We start from the raw sequence: 23,983 nt of genomic DNA, 5'->3' as shown, positions 1-23,983 counted from the left end.
TGTTATACTGGTTGACACATCGCGCTCATATTTAACAATATTTGTTGAAATTTCATTTACCAGGAGAATTTAATTACAATTTAACTCAAACTTTTTTGTTTCGTATTTAGTCCAGTTTTACTTTTTTTCATACGAAAAAACTTCATTTATGAAAATAGCCGTCATTAGTATGTAGTTTAGAATATGGAGCTTTTACTTAAAGTTTTTATTTGTAATTCATACACTGTGACTCGCCCAAGATAAGCAGAGAACTCAATTTTATTTTTGACTAAGTATACATTTATGCTACATTAAAATAAATTTTTCAATACTTTATGGATAACTTTATATTTTTACAAAATTTTGAAAATTAAACTAAATCGGTTGTACTTAAATACAAATATATAGTATACCACTCAACAACTTGAGATCTAAAACCCACAAACATGATAACCTGATCGTCGATTTACTCAATTGCGACATAAATCAAATAGCCGAACAACGATTTGTGTTCGTCCACGCAAAGACTCGTTAAAAACACAGTCACTTTCACATCGATCCTGTTTGCTTCTGCCAACATTCACTGCTGGACATCATCAGACAGGTTGGTGGCGGTTACTTACTCACTCACTTATTTACTTACGGTACTTACGCGCGACGGCATTGACACAGATTGTGTGTGGATGCGTATGCGGCTGGTGGCTAGCGGCTGGCTACGGCAGTTCATACATTTTGATTAGGCGGCTTAATTGCGCATGCGCGAGTAGCGACAGCGAGCAATAGATTTCGTTTTTCACAGAAATGACAACGAAAGTCATCTGACCGGTAGTAATTTGAATTGAATTATAATAATAAAATGCAAACTTTCAAGAGCAAAATACTTGAATATGCAATATGGTTGCAACAACATGCATAAATACCGTTATGCATACACGTTGTTTGTGGTTATGCAGAAAGCGAAGAACTTTTCTTTTCATTCACCAGTTGGTATGTTTTGTTGTTGTTTCCAGAATTCACTTTTCTTTATGTGTGCCATTTGGGCTACAAGTTTTGCTGACGGAGTAAACGGGTCACTCGCCGGGCGACATGCTTGTGTTGTGTTTGTTTGTGTATGCGTTTTGGCTAGTTTTTGCTAATGCTGCCCGATTTGGGCGTTAAAGTATTTATGTGCACAAGTGTATACCGGTCAAAATTAGAAAGTAAAACTGTTTGAGCTACAGATCGATAAGCAAAGAAAGCTTGTCAGTCTACATAAATGGGATGAAAGGAAAAAGGCACAAAACACACATGCACAGGAATACGTTCAGAGCGCTGAAGCGCATGTGTAAATAAATACGAGCATTTTGTTGCTGATTTTGTAGTGTAATACATATGTAGTATTCTTAGCCATTAATCATTATTTATAAATGCATTAAGGCTTTCATTAAAATTAGGGATACTGACTTTTCTTAGAAACATTTATACTATGTAAAATCGGTTTGAACTCGACCCAATTAAACTGCTCACACAAACCGAATGGATAATAAATATTTAATTACCCCAAATGGATTAAAATCGTTTTTAAGTTAGTGTGATATGATCTCGATATGTCAATTAGTCTGCGTTTGGTGCCTATTTCTTTAAGATGCGAACAGTTTGTCAGGCGAATTTTGTCATGACACAAGATTGCATAACGAATTTGCTTAAAATTATGTGTTTCTAACGGTAAAACGATTCCGGGATCGTTGATAAGCTTACAGAAGTGTTTTAGGGAGTCTTCTTTATCACGAACACAAGTATTTGAGTGGCAAAAAACATTCAGTGAAGGTCGTGAAGTCGTCGAAAACTTGCCGCATTCGAGGCATACATCCACCTCTGTTAATGGCAAAAATGTCGAAAAAGTTGAAGAAACAGTGCTTGAAAGTCATCGTGTTGGCATCAGAGAAGTAGTAGGGCGATTTCAACACCTCGTAACGAATGTCGTGAATCTTTTGCAAAAATGACGTCGAGTAGAGATCGTAAAAGATAAGATTGACAACATAGCTGAGAACCCTATATTCATCAGGCGCATCATTATTGATGACGAGGCATGGTTTTGCGAAACTGTTTAACTGCTAATCTAGAGATTGGCACTCGAAAAATGAGTCGAAACTGAAAACACCAAAAATCGCTGAAGGCACTGAAACCAGCCGAGGTCTATAACAAGTGTATGGGAAAATGGATTAAGCCTTGGCAAGCTTGAATTCACTCAGGAGTATATTTTGATAGCGATCATCGAAAAAAAATCAATTTTTTTATTGGCTTTTAGAGAAGCTTTCAGAAATCTTTTCTTCTTCTTTCCGTTTTCCAATAGATGTCTCTAGGGTCAAGCACTGGTCGATTAAATCGTTTTATATCGATCTTGGACATTTGTGTCAACATTAACCCAACAAAAAATTTTTCAAATGAAAATGTCACTTTTTGAGCCGAATTCTCTACATTTGCGGGAAATTTTGCTTTCTTTTTTGAAATCCAAGAAAAGTGCGGCTGAGGACCCGTCCATTGACAATACAATTTTACAATAGAGCCTTAAAAAAAAAAAAGCGGCGGAATAAAGTTGTAGACCTAATGTTCAGCTTTATTCGTTTGATTTCTTCGTGTTAACTCACCAAAATTAATGCGCCGTACTATAAATCTATGCCATCCTTGGGTTCGAATTAATCGCCATATTAATCAGAACGTGGGAGAATGTTTATTATTATTCGAAATAATATTCTTTGGAATTTATTTTGTGATGATTATCTTTTTCAAATGTTGGCCGCGGCTACGTCTCAGATGGTTCATCCGTTGAGTCACTGACTCGTTCGAGCATTTGTGTGGCGAATGCCACGAAGGCCTGAATCGAAGCTGAATTATCAGCATATACTTCAGTCTTTACACAACCAGAAAAAGTCTAACGGTGTGATATCACACGATCTAGGTGGTCAATCGACCGGCCCAAAACGTGAAATTATCTGCTCACCGAAGTGTTCTCTCAATAAATCCATTGATTGATGCGATGTGTGGGAAATGGCATCGTCTTGTTGAAACCAAATGTCACCAAGATCACTAGCTTCAATTTCAGGCATGAAATAGTCGGTTATCATTTTGGCTCGAAAACGTCAGATGTTTGTGGAACTTTTCAAGAGCCCGTAGATCGAAGCGATGTCGCTTGGGAAGGTCAAGCGGTTTCAGTTCTTATACAAGCTGTACTTTGTATGCCTTCAATTTAAGATTTCGACGTAAAATGCGGCAAGTCGTTCCATACGTCAGTCCGAGTAACTGCGAACGGCGTCGAATCGGCTCTCCACGGTCTTCGTTTGCACTCTCAGCTACGGCTGCTATATTTTCTTCACTGTGTGCTGGACGTGGTCTATTCGGTCGAAAATTATTGAATTGAAAACTAGGTAAGTATTCGTCAAATTAGACCGAGTTTTATATTTAATAGTTTCTCAAGCGCTGCAGAAGTGTTACCCAACATTCTTCAAATATAGATCGACATACATATATTTCTTTTGAATAATGAGTATTTATTTCGAATATTCACATAACTACCTATATTCATATATAGCTTAACCAGATATTGTTGGCTAATAAGCATCATAACACTATAGTCATTTAAGGGTTAATATAATAGTAAGATGTAAACATACATAACAATTAAAATAAATAATAAATGTATGAGGAAAAATTCGATGGCCAATGTTAGGAGCACAAAGGGATTTGCTATGCCGTAGGTAATCAGTATGAACATTTCCAACCTAAATTACATACACATTTGATTATGCTTAATATGCCGAACTATAAACAGCGAGCGTTTAAGTGGCCACAGTAGAATGGACTTAAACGTAAAGCTATAATATTTATTTACTCTTGTATAAAGAGTGATAATTGCTTGCTGCGTGAACTCTCAAATCGATTTGGTGTTTTAATATCCATCAATGCAATCAATCCCAGTGACAAAATGCCGACCAAGAATAGTGTTACCAAAATGCCAGCCCAAATAGGAGCAGTTGTAAAGCCAACACAATCGTAAACATCGCCAAAATGTGGCACACCATTCAACCAGGGTTGCACCTGAGCATATATGTATAAAATATGTGAACTTGGTTACAACAAAATATTAATAAGTAAACACAAAATTTTGTCACCTGAAAGTCATTTATGACAAGACTGTCACTGTCATTGCCAAATTGTAAGCTGCGCGAGGAGCAGCGATATGAAAAACCTAATGGTGCCGACGGAATGCTATAGATTGTACCCACAACTGGTAGCACCGCTTTGTAATCATTGTACTCCACTTCAACAGCCTTCATGTACCAATAACCACGACTCAATGTGAAATTGAAGCGCAAGAATAATTTCTGTGTCTCCACCGAGAATATAATATTGAGACGTCCATAACCTTTACCCTTTTGATCATCAAAAGTGACATCTTTGTTATGCGAAACTAGCTTGGTGTCGTTTAATCTGCCGGTGATATTAATTACTGGAGCCGAAGTTACATAAAGCACCGCCTTGTCGCCTGTAAAATAAAGGGGTGAGATTATCAAAATTTATATAGTCGCTTTCAATATTTTTTTATGGCTCAATTATTCATATAAGTAATATAGATTTGGTCTTGCTGGCTCTAAGCAATTTTTTTCAGATACATACTATATACGAGTATCAAAGTATATTGTGACAGAAATTTTATATAAATTCCCGGGTATGAGAGATCGTTGCAGATATTCCTCGTTCTGAACGACCACTTCAACTGATAAAAATATTAGAAAGGATATGGTGCTTGAAAATCATCAGGCAAGTCTTAGAGAGATGGCAAGAGAGCTCGACATCTCACGCAAGTTCGTTCGAATGATTTCAATGAATATTTGGTTATGAACCGCACTCTTCGTCCTGATAAAACCGAGTTTTTTTTAAAAGAGTACAGTAAACAGGTCTTTTTGGACATATGTAATTGATCGTGAGAGCTGCGATCTCACATTCATGGTATAAAGATCTCCATGAATGTGAGATCGCAGTTCGCACGATCAATCATGTCCAAAAAGGCCTGACCCTGCGGATTAGACATGAGTTTATGAGTTTGACATGCAAATAAGTCTAAAATCATCGAAATGGAACTCGTTTACAGTCGATCAGCGTGGCTGTGAAAAAAATTCAAGTCTTTATCGCCTTCAAAAAAGCCTTACTTTCGGAAAATTCAGTCTTGACAACATTTAGTCCGATTTTACAAATACTTGTCATAAATCTTAGTTAGAACTTGAATCCCTTCAGCGAATTCGTTCATAGAAATGTGCTCCCATTCGACTCATAATGCGTTCCAGGTGGCAAAAAAATAGTTTCGAGAACAGAGAACTACCATAGAGTCAAATTTAGCAAATCTGCCTTCTTCTGGTCTTTTTTTTATAACTAGCGAACAATATTTTACATAGTTGAAATTGACCAATTTGAAGTGGAAAGTAAAGAGTACACATATCAGCACCAATCCACCATAACACTTCTGCTTGCCCTCTCAAAAATTTTGTCTTCCTCTCCTACAACTATTTGTATTAAGAATACATTGCGTATACCCACCAAGTGCTACGTAAATGAAAGTCTTGTCTTCCTCCTCAGCGGTTGGTGTTTGGGAAGTTGTCGTTGCACCGCGTTCCTCTTCTGTGCGTTCTTCACGTTCTTTAGCGTCTCTTTTAGAAATGTAATGTGTGTCATCTTCGCGACTCGCTAATATGCCCAACACCTCTCCTTCGCCGTAAATGGTAAGCGCATCATTATAGCCAGAAACAATTGATTCGTCTTCTTCTTCAGCATTGCCGCTTAGATTAATGACCTTCGGGTATGCAGAAAGAAAGAAAATTTTAATTCACATCTACATACATATAGGCAGTCTATATCTGTCGCGAATGGATGGAAACATATGCAGCGGAGCGCGAATAAATAAATCAATTGGCAACCCAGTGAGCAAAAAAATTTATTTTATAATTATTAATGCATTTTGAGAAATATTTTTTAAGTTTTTGGTTTTTACTTTAATTTTGTTAAATATTGGAGATGACATTAGTCCTTTGCAATTTTTTTTTGGATTTTTTCTCATATATATTTTCGTGGAACAATTTGTTTTGAACGATATTACGGCTATTTTGAAAGCAAATATTGAGAAAAATTAGTTAATTTCATTAGAAATGTTCTGATTTGTTAAAATTAAAATGGTGCGAAGAGATTTTTAATCTAACGAGAAGAAATGCTGTACAAATAGTTTACCTTATTCAATACTTCAAGTGCTGCTTTTTCAATTTTAAAAAACTTATTTTTTGAAATTATGCAAAAAATTGCTTTTCCTTACTATTAAAGGTTTACACTTGCAGTATAATTAATTAACTTCTAATATACTATAGATATGGATAGAATATATATATTGTTCAATGAATGCATCCAACATATTTAAGGGGTTACATGGATTTACGGGTTTCAAAAAATCGATTTTTTTTTTGTCTTATTAAATTCTACAAGACCTCTAGAACATTGTCTTAAACTTTCAAGTAGATCCGAGTAATAGTTTCCAAGTTACAGCCTTGAGAACTTGTGCGTTCGAGGCTAGCTAGGCTATGTGCACCGTTTTTAAACGTGTTTTTCTTGAAACTGTGTTTTTGAAGTCGGCTGGCAAGATTTCTCGAGAACTATTTCACCGATCTTTATGAAATTTTACACAGGTCTTTGAGATACAATTCTTAAAGACTTGGATGAAGAAATTTTTTTAATTTGCACCTCTTTGAAAAAAAATGGGGCGAAATTTTCACTGAAATTTTTTATTTTTTTGAAAAATGTCTGCAAAAAATTCAAATTCGTAGCTGGATATACTATTGAAGAACCTCCGTATATATTTTTTTGATTTTTGGAATATTTACAAAACAAGCAAAAATATTCAAATTATAGTGCATTCCCGATTTCTCACTGGGGTGCGTGTTGCGAACGCACCTACATATGTATGTATGCTGTTAAGCGCTTGAGCTCAAACCAACAAACTTCCATATGTATAAATATACACATACATATGTATATGTATGTATGTGCAATTCGCAACAAACATTGACAAGCTCTTGCAACTTTCATACTTATATACATACATAAGTATGTATGTATGTATATGTACATACCTCTATATTGGCATTGTAGTTAAAAGGCTCCGCGGCAAGAAAATGTTGTGGCAAATAGGCCCAAGCGTTGGACTTCACCACTTGCTGAAATCTCGGATATGCCTTGCCATCAATGCGTCCAGTTGTATTCCGCACAAAAATCACAATTGCCTTAGTGTCCTGAAACAAATTGGTGAGATCTTCTTCGCTGGCCTCGACAAGGGCGCGTGGCTGCAAATTAATGACACTGTGATGACCCCAAAAGAGGTACGGACCACTAAGTCCAGTAGCACTGCAAGTCGTAACAGCTAAACACAAGTAAATCGCTAGAAAAACGCAATGCATTATTGATACCAATATTGTTAATTATTTGCTGTACTGCTTCTCTGGGCACACAATGGCTGGCTACAAAGGTGACTTTTCACAACTGCTGCTGGCAGGCAAACGCTTGGAACTCGACGTGATATGCACGAAAGAATTTTTATCCATTCTTCAATCGATACTGACGGCGCATGTTTACAGCGCAGACGCAATGCCAATGCTGAGAAACAAAACAATGAACTCATTTCCAACAAGCGGCTGGGAGAAAAGTCAAATTAGGGGTGGCGAGCATGCCGGTCTCTACCAGTGAAAGGTGACGGCATTGTGGTGAAAGAGATTCAAAAGCTGTAAATATTGCTGAGCGCAGCCGTTGAGAGAGATAGAGAAAGAGTATTTGGTTTTAAAAATAAATTATGTTTATTTATTCATCGCTTTTATGCACTAAAATGATATAAAAATTATACAACAAGGTGCGATTTTTAATCAACTCTCGACTATATGTACATCTTTAAGTACATAGGTGTGTATGTATGTGTTTGCGTATTTGGGTAAACAAATATTGAAGATCAATATAAACTCAGCGCAATCAAAATTGTGAGTAATATGTAATTTGGCAGCGAATGACTTGAACGGTTGGTGAAACTTCCGTAAAACGTCTTAGTGCCTGAAAAAGAAAAATTAAAGAAATTGATATACATATTTATTTAAATAAATTATGTAAATAAGTTTTCTAAAGTAAAAATACTTGACAATTATCAATTTGAAGATTTTTTTTATTTCGGGTGACTGATTTTATTTGAAATTAAAATGGTCTGCAGTTTTGTTGACTGAATCATTAATTAAAAAATAGAATTAAAATAGTTTTTATAGTCAAAAACTTATTACTATTAATAACAGAAAACTTCAAAAACATTCTCCAATTCAAAAAACTGTTAGGTGTATGAAACTATTATAAACTGTGTGATTTGTTCACTCTCATAATGAGTAAACATAAAATTCTAATGAGTCATGCTCAGAGAGGAAACTGTTATACACTGTGGGTTCATCATGAATAAACAACAAATTCTATTGAGTATGACAGAGATATGATCTTAAGCAACTAGCAGTCAGGTCGGGCCACGTACTGAAGGAATCCTCCCTATTAGACACTTGTAATAAGAGGCATTGCTCATACTTAGCAAGTTCCCATATCTACCCATTATTACGGATTTTCGTAATCACTTTGAAGTGAGTTTAATGTTGGCGATTTAATAGTGGGGTTTTTGTTTTCCCCTCCAGGAAGCAGTAGGATAGGTTTGAAGTGGACAACGACAGAGTTATAATCACGGAAACATTAGGATAATCGAGAGAGAGGTGGTGTTTTCAGCAAAATTGGATATCATAATTACATTTCGGCTACCAGATCAGTGAAGTGTCTTCCAAGCGGAGATAAAGAAAACTTCTTGTTACGACAAAGAGAGAGCTTACAACAAATATATTTATATTCAAAGATAGTCCAAGTGGCCTTGAAATCACTGAAGAATATTGAAGATAGTGAAATAGTGCCTTAATCTAATATCCTATTTCACGAATAACCTACAATGGATTTCAGCATATTCCCGGTAACCGTGAAACAGATAAATTAGCTGAACAAGAACCACCCTACAATTAGACTCCAATTAAGAAGGAATATGTCTGCCTATGACTACTTGTAGATATTTAATCGACAAACATGTTTTAGATATAGTTCAATCTCGGGGGGAAAAATCTCCTCACTTGTTCAACAAACCGACAAAAGTGTCATGAATGGATTATGGAATGACATAAGAAGTCTAGTAGGTGTACTAACAAGTCATTGTGTTATTGGGATACATGCTAGCAGGCTGGGGATACCATAGAATGATTACTGTAGAAGCTGTTGAGAGGTAAAAGGAGAATACTAGTAGACTGTGGAAAATCTGCCATGCGAATGCAAGGATCATATCGGAAAATAATGGCTACAGTCGATCGCTGTTTTTCTGACAATGTCTCGGGAGGAATATGTGAATTGACATGTGTCAGACATCCAACCTACCTACCTATATACCGACAGAGCTATTATTCTCTCACATAGTGCTGAGTGTATAACACTTTTCTAAAGAAAAAGTCCTAATTAAGTTATGGGAAGCAAAAACCTGTATATATTAAAATATTCTTAGACCACTACTTCATAATTCTCATTAACTTTTCACATGTTTCTTAACTAATCTACCATAAATAAAATTAAGCAATCTTCGCATAATAGACTCTAGTGCCGAAAACCGATGAATTCTATCAGATTGTTTGAGTTTTTGGAAACAACTTTTTCTTTAATTCAAAAATCCTGATAAATTCACAAATAAATTCCATAAATAACAAATTTTCACTTACGTTTCTCATTTGGATCCCGCACACCACAAGTTCTATACGAAATGGTGGCTTTTCTTTTGGTGTTCACATAACCGGGAATGAACAGACTAGGCGCATCTAAACGACCAGCAGCAATTAGGCGTGACATATCCTATGAGAAATATTAAAGATTATGTTAACTTTGTTTCCCTTAAAATAACAATTGTCTTACCAATTCCAAGCGATGAGCAATCGGTCCCTTAAAGTGTATGATCATTTGAATGCAGGCGCCTCCATGCAACTCCTTCGTTTTACGCGCGTCCACATCCAACATCCATTCTGGAATACCCATCACCGAGCGTAGTTCTTCCAAAAATTGTGCGCTAACAAAGCATGTCAAGTAGAAAATTTTATAATATTTTTTATCACAAAGTACTTACACAACAAATCTCGGTGGTTTCTGTAAATTAACATATTTAAAAACATTATGATCCGGTTCAATATTAGCGCAGGCGAAACGTTCCGAAGAGTATTCAGGGCCAAAGATGACTATTGAACGACCGATAGCACCCACAGGTCCTTCAAGCGGAAAGTTAGAGTCTGTGAGGACAACACGCTCCACGCCGAGGTCTAGGAAGTCAAACAGTTTTAATATCGGTGGATTTCATTTAAAAACCACATTTCTTACTTATTGTGCCAAGTCGCGCGCCAACATCGCCTACATAGCAACGTAATGGATTATCGGGACCACATTCCTGCTCGTACAAATCACGCTATAAATTAGAAGAGATACATTATATTTGCTATTATATATTTTTAAAACATTCGTACATTTAACGGATCTGCTAGTTGGGTATAATATGGGTTCCACACATAACCGCCGGCAACACAACGTGTTATGGTGGGTTTGACTGCAGCATCCACACCGACAGGATTCACAAATATTTGCCAGTTGTGATTGTGGGTCTGAAATTAAATATATTCCCCAATTAAAAACTAACTTTAGCATAATTTACTGTATACCAAACCATATTCCGATCGTTTTTGCCCGGATGCCTTAATTTCACCTCGATAACAGTTTCCGATTGACTACCGTCCACATGTATTAGTTGTGTCATTTTGATATAACCATAAGCATAGCCGGTCGGATGATGAAACGAAGCTATTGCACGTATCTCACGCGCCTCGCTGGGGCTGTAACCGCGCTCCAGCGTACTACAGGCCCAACGTGCATTTCGACGCTTTTTATGTATTACCACCGAACGACCGATCACGCTGTTGTAACCGAAAAGCGGTAAATTTGTGTCATTATAGGCGTCTTCGTACTGCACAAGCTCATCGAGTGTGCCGAATTTGCCACTCAGATCGCCCATTTCATACTGATCGGTTGTGCCTTGCTTGGGTGGCGGGGATGATTTGACATTTATATCGAAGGGGTTCCAGTGACCATAGAGTGTGGTGGCTTCACAAGGAAATTCAAGATTCGCTTCAACTGGTGTCTACAAGCAATTGAAGTACATAAACATATAAATAAATAATTTTATATTCCGTAACTGTTTAATACAATACCATGTGTATGTGATAGCCGCTGTTCTCCTTTAACCCCTTCAACTGCACCTCGATGTTGCTAATATCGTATTCCGATTGCTGTGTGATTTCCAAGCGCCCATTAACGGTCAATTCATCTCCATTGGCATACCAGTCTTTGGCCACTACTTTGCGTCGAAAGTGTCCTATAATGCTGTTGAAAGAAGCAGTAACTTTGTTAAAAATCTCCGCTAAAATTTTAACTGAATTCAAGTGTTTACTTACACAGAACATGCCAGACGTTCGCCGCGCGCTACTGGCCCGAAATCATCGTAGATTACTAATGACTTTCCCAATATATTATGTCTACCCGATAAGGGCAAATTCGTATCCGTAAACATGAGACGACTCAGCTTCTCGGCATTTTTCTTTCTACCCGCTATGGTTAGCTTGCCCACGCGTGTATCCAAAGCTCCCACACGACACATTGTCGGCAAATGTGGTTTACAATAGTCATCGAGCGAACGATTGCCCCACTGTACTTTGTGTGGATTGAAAACATTACCGGTGGAAAGACAGCGATTCTGCCAGTCGTAAAAATCTTTGCCCGGCGCATTACTATGTATGGCCCAACGATGTTCGAATGTATTGTTTTGTGTGGAACCATCGGCATGTATTAAGTATTCAAATATGACGGTGGTGTCTTGCCAAGGCTCTTCAATTGGCTGACGAAAGAGTACGCGTCCCACCACCGGATAGCGGAGTAGCACCTGCGCTGTATACATCGGTTTCTGATACAGCCCATTCTTAAGGTATTGTGTTATAGACGAACAGCTCCATGGATTTTCAGTAATGTTGTCAACATTTGTGCGATTATAAGTGAAGATGACCATACCGCGGTGTGCGATACTATTAAGTCCTTGTAATGGTAAAAATGTGTCCCAGTACAGACCGCTAAGTTCTGAACTAGCACCTGGCAGTAAATAGTTATGATAGTAATCCTTATTGCGACTTTGTAATTTTCCGCTCAAATCTCCAGTGGGATATTGATCTTGTGTGCCGAAACCTGGTGGTGGTATGGCAGATTTTTCCAGTTCGCGTGGATTATATAGGCCACCAGTGGATTCACAGTAACTTGGTAGACCTTTGCGATGTGGCACCGGAGGTAGGGTATGTACACGAAATGCGGAGACGTCTTCGGCAAATTTGCGATTAACAAAACGTGCCTGTTTGCCAGCCGATTCGAGCGTGAAATTCAGAAAAGTCGGATCAAAGCGAGAGCGTTGTGTAAACGTTATTTCACCCTTAATACCACCAGAGTTCAAGAAGGTTCTACAGTAAAAGTATTAATATCAATGAAAAGAACAACATTAAAAAGGGAATAATTCTTACTTGTATGTCAGTGGTTCCACATGGCGAATTTGTGTACATGCCAGAAAGTTATCCGGATGTTGATCCTCGAATAACACCAGGTAGAGCGTGCGATGCGGTATAGATAAATCTGAGGGCAACAACACAAATTTATCATCTCTATAAACTGCGCGTTGTGACGTTTGTAAAGCATTCTTCGCCACACTTATCTTGCCCAATCTAGCGTCCAGATCACCTATACCCTTGTTCTCGCCATAACCTTGTGGATCGAATACCAATTGCAAGAAATTGCAATTATCTTCAGTGCGATGATGATCATTTTTGAATATGTCGGTGACGAAAATTTTCCAACTATGACGTGTCATAGGTTTGCTGGGATCATCGTTAGGCGGTTGTGCTTGTATGTGATAGAGATCCGAGTAGATCAGTGTGTCACCGCCTGCACCATCTACTGGCGCCAACCAACGAAAATGCACAGAGCCCGCAATGGGTGTGTTAAAACGTGCCTCTGCCATATGCTCCACTGACATCTGAATGGTGGTGATGGTGGCACAAATGCGCGCATGCGAACCGACTTCGGTTAGAACGAGAGATTTGCCCCAAATACCATTTTCACCTGCAGTGCCGAAAGAATTTAAGTTTAGCTTAGAATAAATTTTTTTAAATGTATTTTTCTCACCTATTAAAGTCATATCACGATACCAGGTGGTGGACTCATTGCCGGGCAACATCAGAAAGTCAAGCTCTTCGTCGAAATTCACTATTTGTGCGCCCAATTTCTCCACACTACAACGCGACTCTGGATCAATATCAGTATAATCTACAGGAAACTGTCTGACGCCCCAACTCCACACCTGATCCGGATATTGTAGCGTGGTCTCTAATTTGGCGTTGATCTCCACACTTGTTGCATTCGCTTGACGGAAGGTAATCTCACCGTGGAGGCCATGCTGAGAGAGATACGCGATTAGCTGTTGTGCGCCGACTATTTACGAAATGCGCACGAAAACAATAATACGATAAACGAGGAAATTAGACATAAGGGAAAATAAGCGTGGGGTACAATGCTTGATTACGAATAACTAAGTTAGAAACGACAGTATTTTGAGGTAGTAAGCGAACGCTTAAAATGGTTGTAAAGAAACGCGAAGAAAAGGAAACCAAGCGTTAAGTTTGTCTTGCAGTTTTTCCAATATTTTGTTTTGTTGGTCTCGCTTTCTCATTTACTTACCAATATTTTGCGACAAGATACAAGTAGCGATGACTAATAGCAATGTATAAATGCCAGTGGACTTCATTTTGTTTTTCTGTACCAACATTATATTTACAAATACTTAAATCAAATAAATATTTTTACGATTAACAATAAATGCGTTAAAAAAATATTGCATAAACGTATAACAAAAACAAATAATGTTGAAAAAATAAATTGAAAATTCCTTTCACTATCACATCGTGTCGAAATTTCCACTACAAATCGCCTCGGCTGACCGCTTTGCAAAGTCGCTCATTAACGTTTTACGCACAACTAAATCTGGTTTTCTTCGCCAAAGCCATAGCAGGTCTGCTGAAGTCGACTTGAAACGCATTCGAGTTGGTTTGAAAGAGAATTGGCCATTTGGTGTGTGTTGAGCTAAAGCTTTCGTAACGAAAGTGGTACTCTTCCGCTTCTGCTATGCGCTGCGGTTTATTTCGCGCTTTGAAACTGGTTTTGAAGAAATCAGCTGTTTAAGTGGTTTGGCCGAAGCTGCTGGGGTTCTTAGTGTTATGCCGGTAGTATGGCTGTTTTAACTGTTTATATTTAACATCTACGTGCAATGAATAAACAAAAACGTAGTTTAGTGTGCATTCAGGAGCACTTATATTGTGACAAAAAAGTTGCCGAAAATTGTAAAAAAACGCGAAATATTTCATTATATATCAATATTTATTTTGTCGCCTTCAAAGTTACTCCTACCAGATATAATACATTAATGACAACGATTTTTCCAGTTTCCGAACCAATTCACATAAGCACTTTTTGGCATGGCCTTCAGCGAATTTTGTTTATCGCTTCGATCGACTGAAAATTTCGATGATTGTGGACTTGTGTATTTAAATTGCTCTCCTTGAATGTGGGATCGGAATTCGCACGATCGCAGCATGTCCAAAGAGACCTGTTTACGGTAATCTTTCTGAAAAAAAATCAGCTTTTTTGGGACGAGTCGAGCAAGAACGCATTTCATACCCAAAATATCCACCAAAATCTTTCGAACTCGCGAGAGATGTTGAGCTCTCTTGCCATCTCTCTAACACTTACCTGACGATTTTTAAGCACCAAAGATACATTTTTAATATTTTCATCAGTTGAAGAGGTCGAAGAACGAGACATGTCTTCACCGATCTCTCAACCGTCTTTGATGTTTGTGTTTTGCAACGATTCCGGACACGAAATTTTGTTAGAAATACAACATTTCTACTCAGCTTTTACAAGACTCCCAGAAAATTTTTATGAATGAAATTATGATGGGCACACAGGTAAATCTTTCATGCGATTATTTTCATGATGCAGTGCCTTCATGCGAACACCTCAACCGGAGTAAACGAATTGCCGAAATTTAATATATATAATAAGAGGTGGAATAATTAGAAGAACCATCTTTTAAGGACAAAACAATCCCATTTTAGAGAAGTGGTCGCATTGGTGTATTGGCTTTCGTATGTTAAACACTCAAGATCAACTTTGAGGTTATCAGTAAAATTTGCGTAAGTTGCTAAGAAGCGGAGTAGACCTTTCCAGAATGCTCCACTCAAATACCTGTGCTCGCGATAAAGTAGACTACCTAAAATGGTTACCTAAAATTTTCAACGATTTCGTAGCCATGATGCCATTGGAAATATAAAGTTTGAAGCAAACTCGTTGTTCAATTTTTTTTCATGGTAAAAATCGTTGGACAAACTTTTCCCGTTGTAAAAAACCAACTGTTTAATAACGGGTGATTCAAGTAGAGGTATTTTTTTCAATAACCTTTTTTGACAGGTTTGTGGGTCGGTGGAATCGTCGATGCATATTTCTTCAAAAATGATGCCGGTGAGAACGTAAACGTCAATGGCCACCGTTAACGTGGCATGATAACCGACAATTTGATGCTCGTGATCTCGGCGAAATTGGCTTCAACAAGACGGCGCCACTTCCCACACATCGCAATCAAAGTGACTTAAGTTTATGTGGACAATCCCGCTTCGGTTGAGGTCTTGAAGCAAAATATCACCCGTGTCATTCGCCAGTTATCAGTCGAAATGCTCGAACGAGTCACTGAAAGTTAGACTCAATGGATGAACCATCTAAGACGTAGCCGCGGCCAACATTTGAAAGAGATAATCTTCAAAAAATAAATGCCAAAGAATTTTTATCGAATAATAATAAACATTTTCCATTAAATCTGAAGTTTCTGTGTTTTTTCTTTGAAAAGTTAGGGAACCTCGAAATAGTTCACCTTTATGTGAAGGTCAAACTTAACACGACACAAAAAAATGGTTGTATCAATCTAGGAATTTTTTCTTGAGTCGATTTTTTTTGATTAGTCAGCTCTTGAGTGTATATGTACCATGTTACATCAGTTTTCATATTCCCAGCAGTAAATGTGATCCTTTCAAGAATTCATCGACAAAAAAACAAATCCAAATCCTCAATTGTTCGGAAATACTTACCTTTCAATAAAAAATTGCTCAAAGTAAAAGAGTTTTATAGACTTGATTCAGTATAGAAAAATTGCTACAACTTAACAGGTACTGGTAATACTCGTATAAAATGAGTTTGAAATAAAAAAAAAACCAAAAAATAACTTTGTCACATATTTCTTCAATTGCTAAAAGGCCAACAACTTCTGGCTCACATCCATTTCATGGTTTGCACTGAGTCTCGATGTCATATTTTAAATTGTAGAGACCAGGCTTTTGCCGACTCTAAAATGTTGGCAGATTTTTCTAAGAAAAAAAATCCTCTCATAAATACTATCTTAGGTATGGTTTTGCTTAAGATTACCATGTTATTGTGGCTATAAGATAATCGTCGAATAGTCGAACCGAATCGCGATCTACCGAGTGAACAGCACCGGAGAGCCAATTGTCTGAAAAATGTATTTATAATGTGTTACTTTTGCAAACTCTAGGGTAAAAAAGCTCTCGATTGTTCAGAATTTTCAGCATCTCTTTCGACCTACACTAGTCTAAATAAACCTAGCTAAATATTTCATGTGATCTTTAATTGGCAAAGAAGCGGGTATTTTATGCCAAGTTATGTTACGTTTCGTATATTTGTTTATTAAGGCACTATGTTTCACCTAGGCTATATATACAAGTATATATAGATATTTGTCACCTTCTCTCAACTTTCCTAAACCATTATTGGTTACCCAGCGGCATCGTAATCCTTTTGATCGATCCTATAGATGTATAGTAGGTTCATATGATTTGTGGTACACTAGCGAATGAAAATTGTGTATGACATTGTGATTGTAAAAATTTTGTGCGTTAGTTTTTGGCGTTTTTAGTTTGAAGAAGACGTGACAAATTGTTTAGTAATGATTTTCGTACTCATTAAAAGTGTATGTACAAGTACCTGTTAAGCAACTATACAAAAAATAATTTTAATAATAAAATTAAGATAAAACATTTTAATAATAAAATTAAGATAAAACATTTTAATTATAAAATAAAATTTAATAAATTACAAAAAAAAATTAATTATGAATTAAAAATTAAAAAATTGAATTTAAAAAGTTAAAAAATAAATTTAATTATAAAATAAAATTTAATAAATTATAATACAAAAAAAATTTATTAAAAATTAAAAATTAAATTAAAAAAATTCAAATTAAAAAATTAAAAACAAAATTTAATTATAAAATAAAATTTAAAATTACAAAAAAAAAAAATTATGATAAATAAAACATTTGTAAACAATTATGTAAAAAAAAAATTGTTTAAACATGTTATAAACTAAAATTTCAAAAATACAAAAAGAGAAATATTAAAAAAAATTTTAAAAAATTAATTTTATCAAAAAAATTATAAGAAAAAAATGTTTAAAAAAATTTTTAAATTAAAAAAAAATAGTAACTCATTTTCCGTCACAACCGCTTGAGCACACGCATAGTGATATATAAATGAAACAAGCGTTCTTTTTTTTCTTTTGCTGTTCTATAGATGACTTAAGTTGTTTTATTCAGCTTGTTTTAGTATTTTGTTTGATTATGTTTTGAAGTCATCTTGTTTTGCTATATACTTTTTCTCTATTGTTAACGTTGCATATTATTTTTCTATGTACAGTTGTTGGATGTTTTACAACTGTTGTTGTTTTTTCTGCTTTTTTTCTATTTTTTTCATAACAATTTGTCTATAAAAGTCAGAGTCATTATATTATATGGATTAGTAGTATTCATTTGTCATGATTTTAGCCCTCTTTCTCAATATATATATATATATATGAATAGCTACAAACTAATATATAATTTTATATACTTAAAAATTTCGTCGTTCATATTGTGGGTTTATAATTAAAATATTTAAATGTTTTTGTCATTAAGAGTTAATAATAGCTAGAGATGCCTTTAAGTTGCATTATATGTAATGTATGTGTAAATATATATATATATATATATATATATGTACATAGAAATATATATGTATGGGGATATTTCAATCGAGTAAATAAATAGCTTATATAAATTCTTTAGGATTTTCGAAAGAACGCTCGACTCAAAAACTCTAAAAAAAAACGCTATTTAGCATAAGCTATAGAGTGCTTTCGGAACTGACACGCCCTAAAATACCTTTTTATATACCATACGTTTATGTGTGTTGTGTTTTTCGTCTCCCAACTGTTCATGCCAAAAACACTGTGCGTTTGCAGTTTGAGTAACAGTGTTGTATTTGCACAAAAATGTTCATAGCATTAGTATATACGTACAGGTTTGCTCAGTTTATACATTATATACAGTTAGTTTGTGTTGGTATTAGCATTTATAGGACTAGTGCGTATCTATTTGCTTATATATGCTTTATATAAAATAGATATTTTCAAAGTATTTGAGCGCTCGTTTAAATGAGTTGAGTATTTTTGATAGTATTCGTGTTACTCGATAGTAGCATCGTTCGGTTTTGCCGCTCTTTATGTACTTGTTGTACTAGTATTGTGGTAAGTGCATGCATATATATATTTATGTATATAAATATCATATATATATATTTATTGTATATATAAATATGTATTATTATATATATATGTATATATACATATTTATATATGCATGTACATACATTTGCCATAAAATACTTTTTTTCTCACTGTTACCTTGTTGTTGTTTTCATTAATGTTCGTTGTTTGCTTGCATGTGAGTGTAACATTTTTGAGTATTTTATGCGGTTAGTAAATATACATATATGTTTTTATGTATTTTTTTTCAAAATTGGTTAGTAGCACATTTTCTTGGCACATATAAATATATGTAAATATATACCAAGCATATAATAACTAATAGTTTCTTTTATATATATATTTATAAAATAATGTATAAGTGTAAAATAGTAGAATTTTAAATATTTTTTGGTTGTAATTTGTTGTGAATAATCATTAGACTTCCTAAAGCTTTTTCTCTTTTCATATAACAGCTAATCGTTGATTAGCAACATATTTACAAACACAAGTATGTAAGTTATTAATGCATAAATTTCAAAATTGTTAAATGTTTCGTTTATATAAATACGTATATATGTATATATAAATATTGCATATAAACGCACAATAGCTTTCGCAAAGCATATGTATGAATATACTTTCTCTATACTTGCGTGTTAGTAACAGAACAATTGAATTAAATTGAAATTAATATAGAATGCATCATAAGTTATGCAATATGTATATATAGTATATATGTGAGTAAATAATAAGTTCAAACATGCATGTTGTTTTCGAATATATAAGTATTTTTTTTTTTATTTTTTTTTATATCATCTTCATATTTGTTTCGTTATATATGTATAAGTTCTCCAAGGGATGTCTCACTTTTAAATTTTATTTTAAAATTGCTAAAAGCAAACATGCAATCGCTAAAATATTTATAAATATACATTTTTTTAAAAATGTTTAAAACGTGTTTCGTAATAATTGTAACTTTAACGCTTTCTCAGTTGAATTAAACTGCGCTATATTTATGTAAGTCTTTGTTAAATTGCAAAAAATCGACAGAACATCTCATATTCATATAAGTGCATGGATTCAGTGTTGCAATAAATTATATTTATATATTTTCCTAATATTTTTTCAATTGGGTCTTAAACAAAAAGTAAGTTAAGTATAACGCAAGTGACGCGCAAATGTTTAGTAAGTTGTAACTATAATCGTCATATTAAATGAACGTTTCTCATAAGTTCGTGTTAGTAAGCCAAAATCAAACACACACATTTATATATGTGTGTATATAATAACGTTAAATATAGAGAATATATATATATAGAAGTTCATAAAACGTACACGGATCGGGTAAGGGTTTAATAAATCTAAACTAAACGCTATAAAGTAACATAAACGGATAGGGTAAAGATAATAACAGTAAATATCGAACTTCATGAAACAAAATTAAGGTTAGTTTGGGTACGTATGAATAAATACATATAACTTGAATAAAACATTTAGATTTTTTTTTTTAATATATGTACTAAATCGTGAAAGGTTATAGATCTTGTTTGTCAAATTTTTTGGTAAGCACTTAGAAATTAGGTTTCATGCGTACATTTCGATATTTGGTTTGGTTTGGTGATACGTATGTATATATATATATATGTGTTAAAATAAATATATAGGCGAAAAGCAATATTTATATAGCTGAATGAGAGTGATGAGTGATGGTTTTAGAAATTTTCACATTTTGTTGAATGATTAAGTGTGCCTTTTTCTTCCTTTTTACTACTTCATATCTTGTTTGTCTATTCGTACTAAGCTTATTCGCAATAATAGTTAATAACAATAAACGTGTATTGTTGCTAGTAGTTACTAATAGTTATGTAATGGCCTACAATGGTCGCCTTTAAACTGCGCTGAAACATACCCAAGTGTGACGTTTAAAACACGCGTCCCTAAATTGAGTGTGCAAAGGATTTGGACAATTGTTGTTATGCTTGAAGTTGGTTGAATAGACTGCTACAACAAATAAAAATCCGCGAAAGTTTTCTGTTTTAAAGTTTTTTGTTGATTTTTCTTATTTGTTTTTTTTTTTTTTTGGTTTTTTGCTAAAATAATATTTTAGTATTTTTTTAGTTTGTTTGTTGTTTTTATAAAATTTAAATTTATCAACTAAAAAACTAGCTGCCAGTTGTTGCTTGACATCTAACCGATGCGCGATGCAGGTGGAGAGGCGCATCTCTGCGTACAATACACAAATTGTATCGAAACTTTCTGCGTGCCGTTACACATTTGTTGCTTTGCTTTCAGTTAACTGTTCATTGCTTCATAGCGCGCACACTAATATAGGGACTAACTTTTGTAATGCTCTTTGTTTGCACTGAAGAAAAGTTGTTGTGGTTGTTTCTTGCAAATAACTGAATGCGTCAATTTACACACAAAGTATGTTGTTGTTAATTATTTTTTTAAAAAAGTAAAGATACATTTTTTTTTTGGTTTTCAAAACAGGATCTTAGTGTTTTGTATTAAAGGTTATTTTTTTTTTTTTAATATTATATATAATTTTTTTTTTTGTTTTTACTTATTTGTTTGCTGGTGTTGTTGCTAGAGTGCAGAGTGTAGCGCTGTTTAAGCGGCGGCTTCCTCCTCCTCTTCCTCACCCTTGCCGGTGAGCATCTCAATAAGGGCGGCGGTATCGATTTGATTCTTATCGTCAATGACCATCTGATCCCAGGCATCGTCACACTCCTTGGCGGAGAATTTGTCACCGAAGTTCATGAGTGTTTCACGGAATTTATCACCATCAATGAGACCATCGACATCGAATGTTTTGAAAGCGGCAATGACAACATCATCTTCATCGTTGGCACCGGATGATGCCATACGGTTGGCGAACAAGGTCAACAATTGTGTGAAGTTGATGGGGCCGGAGGCCTCACCCAACATCTGGTCTAATTCCTTGTCGGCGGCGATTTTGCCAACGGAATCGAAAGCGGCGCGCAGATCGTTCTTGCCAATGATGCCATCCTTGTCGGCATCCATTAGTTGGAAAGCCTACGCAGGAAGCAGATTTGTAAAGTGTCGGTATTAGTAAGAGATTCGCTTTTAATGTTTCTTATTAGTAACCAAAGCAACTAAAAGTTTTTACTATAACACTTAAACGGTACTTACTTCCTTGAATTCGGCAATCTGTTTCTGCGAGAAAACGGAGAACACGCTGGAGCCAGCGCGCTTCGATTTCTTTGAGCCACGTGAGCCACCTGACGCTCTCTTCGATCCAGTGGTTGAAGCTGGAGCTGGAGTGGCAGCTGGTGCTGGGGTTGCGGCCTCAGATGCGGCTTCAGAAGCGGTTTCAGAAGTACCTCCCTCTTCCTTGGTCTTCTTCTTCTTAACCTTCTTCTTCTCATCGGCCTATTAGATATGGAAAAGTTTGCGTTTAAAGACTTTGACTTTAACAGTTAGCAAGCGAGTCGCAGAAATTTTCAAATATTCACACAAAACTCAGTAAATTATGGCAGTAAGATATAACAGTACTGCATACAGTAGTGTGTAAAGTAATCAGACGAGGGAGTAGGTTGTTATGTTTAAGTAATTTGAAAAATAAAGTTCGAACATTTTTCGAAATTCTTTTCAATTAGTATAGAATTTTTAAGGTAAAACTTTTTTTTAAGAAAAAATATTAAAATATAGGTCAACTGTTAAAATAAAAATAAAATTTAAAAAATGTGAACAATTTCATATTTTTAACACATTTAATTAAATTTCGAAACAATTACGCAATTTCAGATATTTTCCACTAAAGCTAAGACCATTTAGTCGACCAACACTAATCTTCAAACTATATGTGTATGTATAGGTATATCGTATTACGAATTCCATTTATAGTAACATGTAATGAAACAATCGAGTAACGCATAGAAGTCCGATTTCGTCATAGCATTCGTATTTCTATGCGCGTATGCACGAGTGTTCGAAGGATGGACATGCGTGCGTTAATCACTCAACATTACGACGATCGAAAGTTTTGAAAAAATTGCTTTTTTCACATAAAAATGATAAGGGATATTTTCAAAATTTCTTTCGTTCGAAAATGTAAAGGGATATTTTTCAGCATTTTTTTTAATTTCGTGTGTGCGTTAAAATTTTTTTTTCACCCAAAAGTGAAAAGGGATATTTTTCAAAACTTTTTCCATTAATTAATTTTTCATAACAATTTTCATTTAAAAATTAAAAGCGATATTTAAATTTTTTTTTCACCCAAAAAATGAAAAGGGATATTTTTCAAAAATTTTCAGTCAAAAATTAAAAGGGGTAGTTTTCAAAACTGTTTTCATTTCAAAATTAAAAGTGATTTTTTCAAAACTTTTTCCATTAAAACTGAAAAGGTAAAAATTAAAAACTAAAAGCGATATTTAATTTTTTTTTTCACCCAAAAAATGAAAAGGAATATTTTTCAAAAATTTTTCATTCAAAAATTAAAAGGGGTAGTTTTCAAAACTGTTTTCATTTCAAAATTAAAAGTGATATTTTTCAGTTTTTTTTTCAATTTCACTTATAATTAATTTTCAACATTGCATTAACCGTTATTTACGCACTAATCTCACTTCCGAAACATTTTCAATTTCAATTCACTTTTCCACTCATTGCGTGCATTACTTCATTCACTTTACTGTTTTGTGTAATTATTTGCATATTCAATGATTTTGAATTTATTAGTTTGGTATATATCCTTTGCTAGTCCATAGCGAGTCCTTACCATGTTGCTGAACTTTTTACTGTGCTGTCTAAACGGATCGAGCGGTCAGAGCACACTGAGTGTTCTGGCTGATTTTATCGGGAAGACATCATTTCTTTTGTAGAATTTGCGCCTCGAATCTTTCCAACCACACACACACTAACACACCTCCTCCCATGCACACACAACCATACACAGGCATTGGTAATCAGTTTGCCTACCTCCCACCACCCCTCTTAGTATTAATATAGCGCCATCTTATGCTGTTTCGGCCTTTGGTCTGCATTGCCGAACTTGCCGAACTATGTAGATTCGTGTGACACATCGTTGCCACGTCGGATTTTCCATTCGTGCATTCACATATTCGTGCTACCTTTTTTAGTAGCCGTGCTGCGGTTCGCCCGGCTGCTCGGTGGG

General features: G+C 35.1%; 3 protein-coding genes across 5 annotated transcripts; all 3 read right to left on the bottom strand.

Annotated features, from left to right (window-relative positions):
* Positions 1-3,483: 3,483 nt before the first annotated feature.
* LOC126755195 (V-type proton ATPase subunit S1) lies at positions 3,484-7,687 on the bottom strand. 3 transcript variants are annotated; one of them, XM_050467594.1, is made up of 5 exons: positions 7,486-7,687; positions 7,128-7,432; positions 5,551-5,803; positions 4,128-4,501; positions 3,484-4,053 (listed from the first exon to the last, which is right to left on the bottom strand). In XM_050467594.1, the coding sequence occupies exons 1-5, from the start codon at positions 7,670-7,672 to the stop codon at positions 3,844-3,846; spliced, it is 1,329 nt and encodes a 442-aa protein (XP_050323551.1). In that variant the 5' UTR covers positions 7,673-7,687; the 3' UTR covers positions 3,484-3,843. The 3 variants fall into 3 exon arrangements, with proteins under 3 accessions (XP_050323551.1, XP_050323565.1, XP_050323558.1); XM_050467608.1 differs by having other exon boundaries at positions 3,484-3,737; positions 3,848-4,053; positions 7,128-7,578; XM_050467601.1 differs by having other exon boundaries at positions 7,128-7,577.
* Positions 7,688-7,707: 20 nt separating this feature from the next.
* LOC126755187 (uncharacterized) lies at positions 7,708-14,408 on the bottom strand. Its single transcript, XM_050467582.1, has 12 exons — positions 13,903-14,408; positions 13,351-13,656; positions 12,693-13,287; positions 11,586-12,632; positions 11,343-11,514; positions 10,802-11,272; positions 10,605-10,739; positions 10,462-10,546; positions 10,214-10,403; positions 10,006-10,156; positions 9,816-9,945; positions 7,708-8,091 (listed from the first exon to the last, which is right to left on the bottom strand). The coding sequence occupies exons 1-12, from the start codon at positions 13,988-13,990 to the stop codon at positions 7,994-7,996; spliced, it is 3,468 nt and encodes a 1,155-aa protein (XP_050323539.1). The 5' UTR covers positions 13,991-14,408; the 3' UTR covers positions 7,708-7,993.
* A 4,149-nt stretch (positions 14,409-18,557) lies between these two features.
* Positions 18,558-23,692, bottom strand: LOC126755073 (myosin regulatory light chain 2). The gene is made up of 3 exons (XM_050467385.1): positions 23,588-23,692; positions 22,003-22,242; positions 18,558-21,885 (listed from the first exon to the last, which is right to left on the bottom strand). Exons 1-3 carry the CDS (start codon positions 23,588-23,590, stop codon positions 21,460-21,462), a joined length of 669 nt encoding a protein of 222 aa, XP_050323342.1. The 5' UTR covers positions 23,591-23,692; the 3' UTR covers positions 18,558-21,459.
* Between the last annotated feature and the right edge of the window lie 291 nt (positions 23,693-23,983).

The sequence above is a fragment of the Bactrocera neohumeralis genome, chromosome 2, assembly GCF_024586455.1.
Source record: "Bactrocera neohumeralis isolate Rockhampton chromosome 2, APGP_CSIRO_Bneo_wtdbg2-racon-allhic-juicebox.fasta_v2, whole genome shotgun sequence".
NCBI lineage: Eukaryota > Metazoa > Arthropoda > Insecta > Diptera > Tephritidae > Bactrocera > Bactrocera neohumeralis.
The sequence above is the reverse complement of the archived record's forward strand: the minus strand, read 5'-3'. Positions and strand labels throughout refer to the sequence as shown.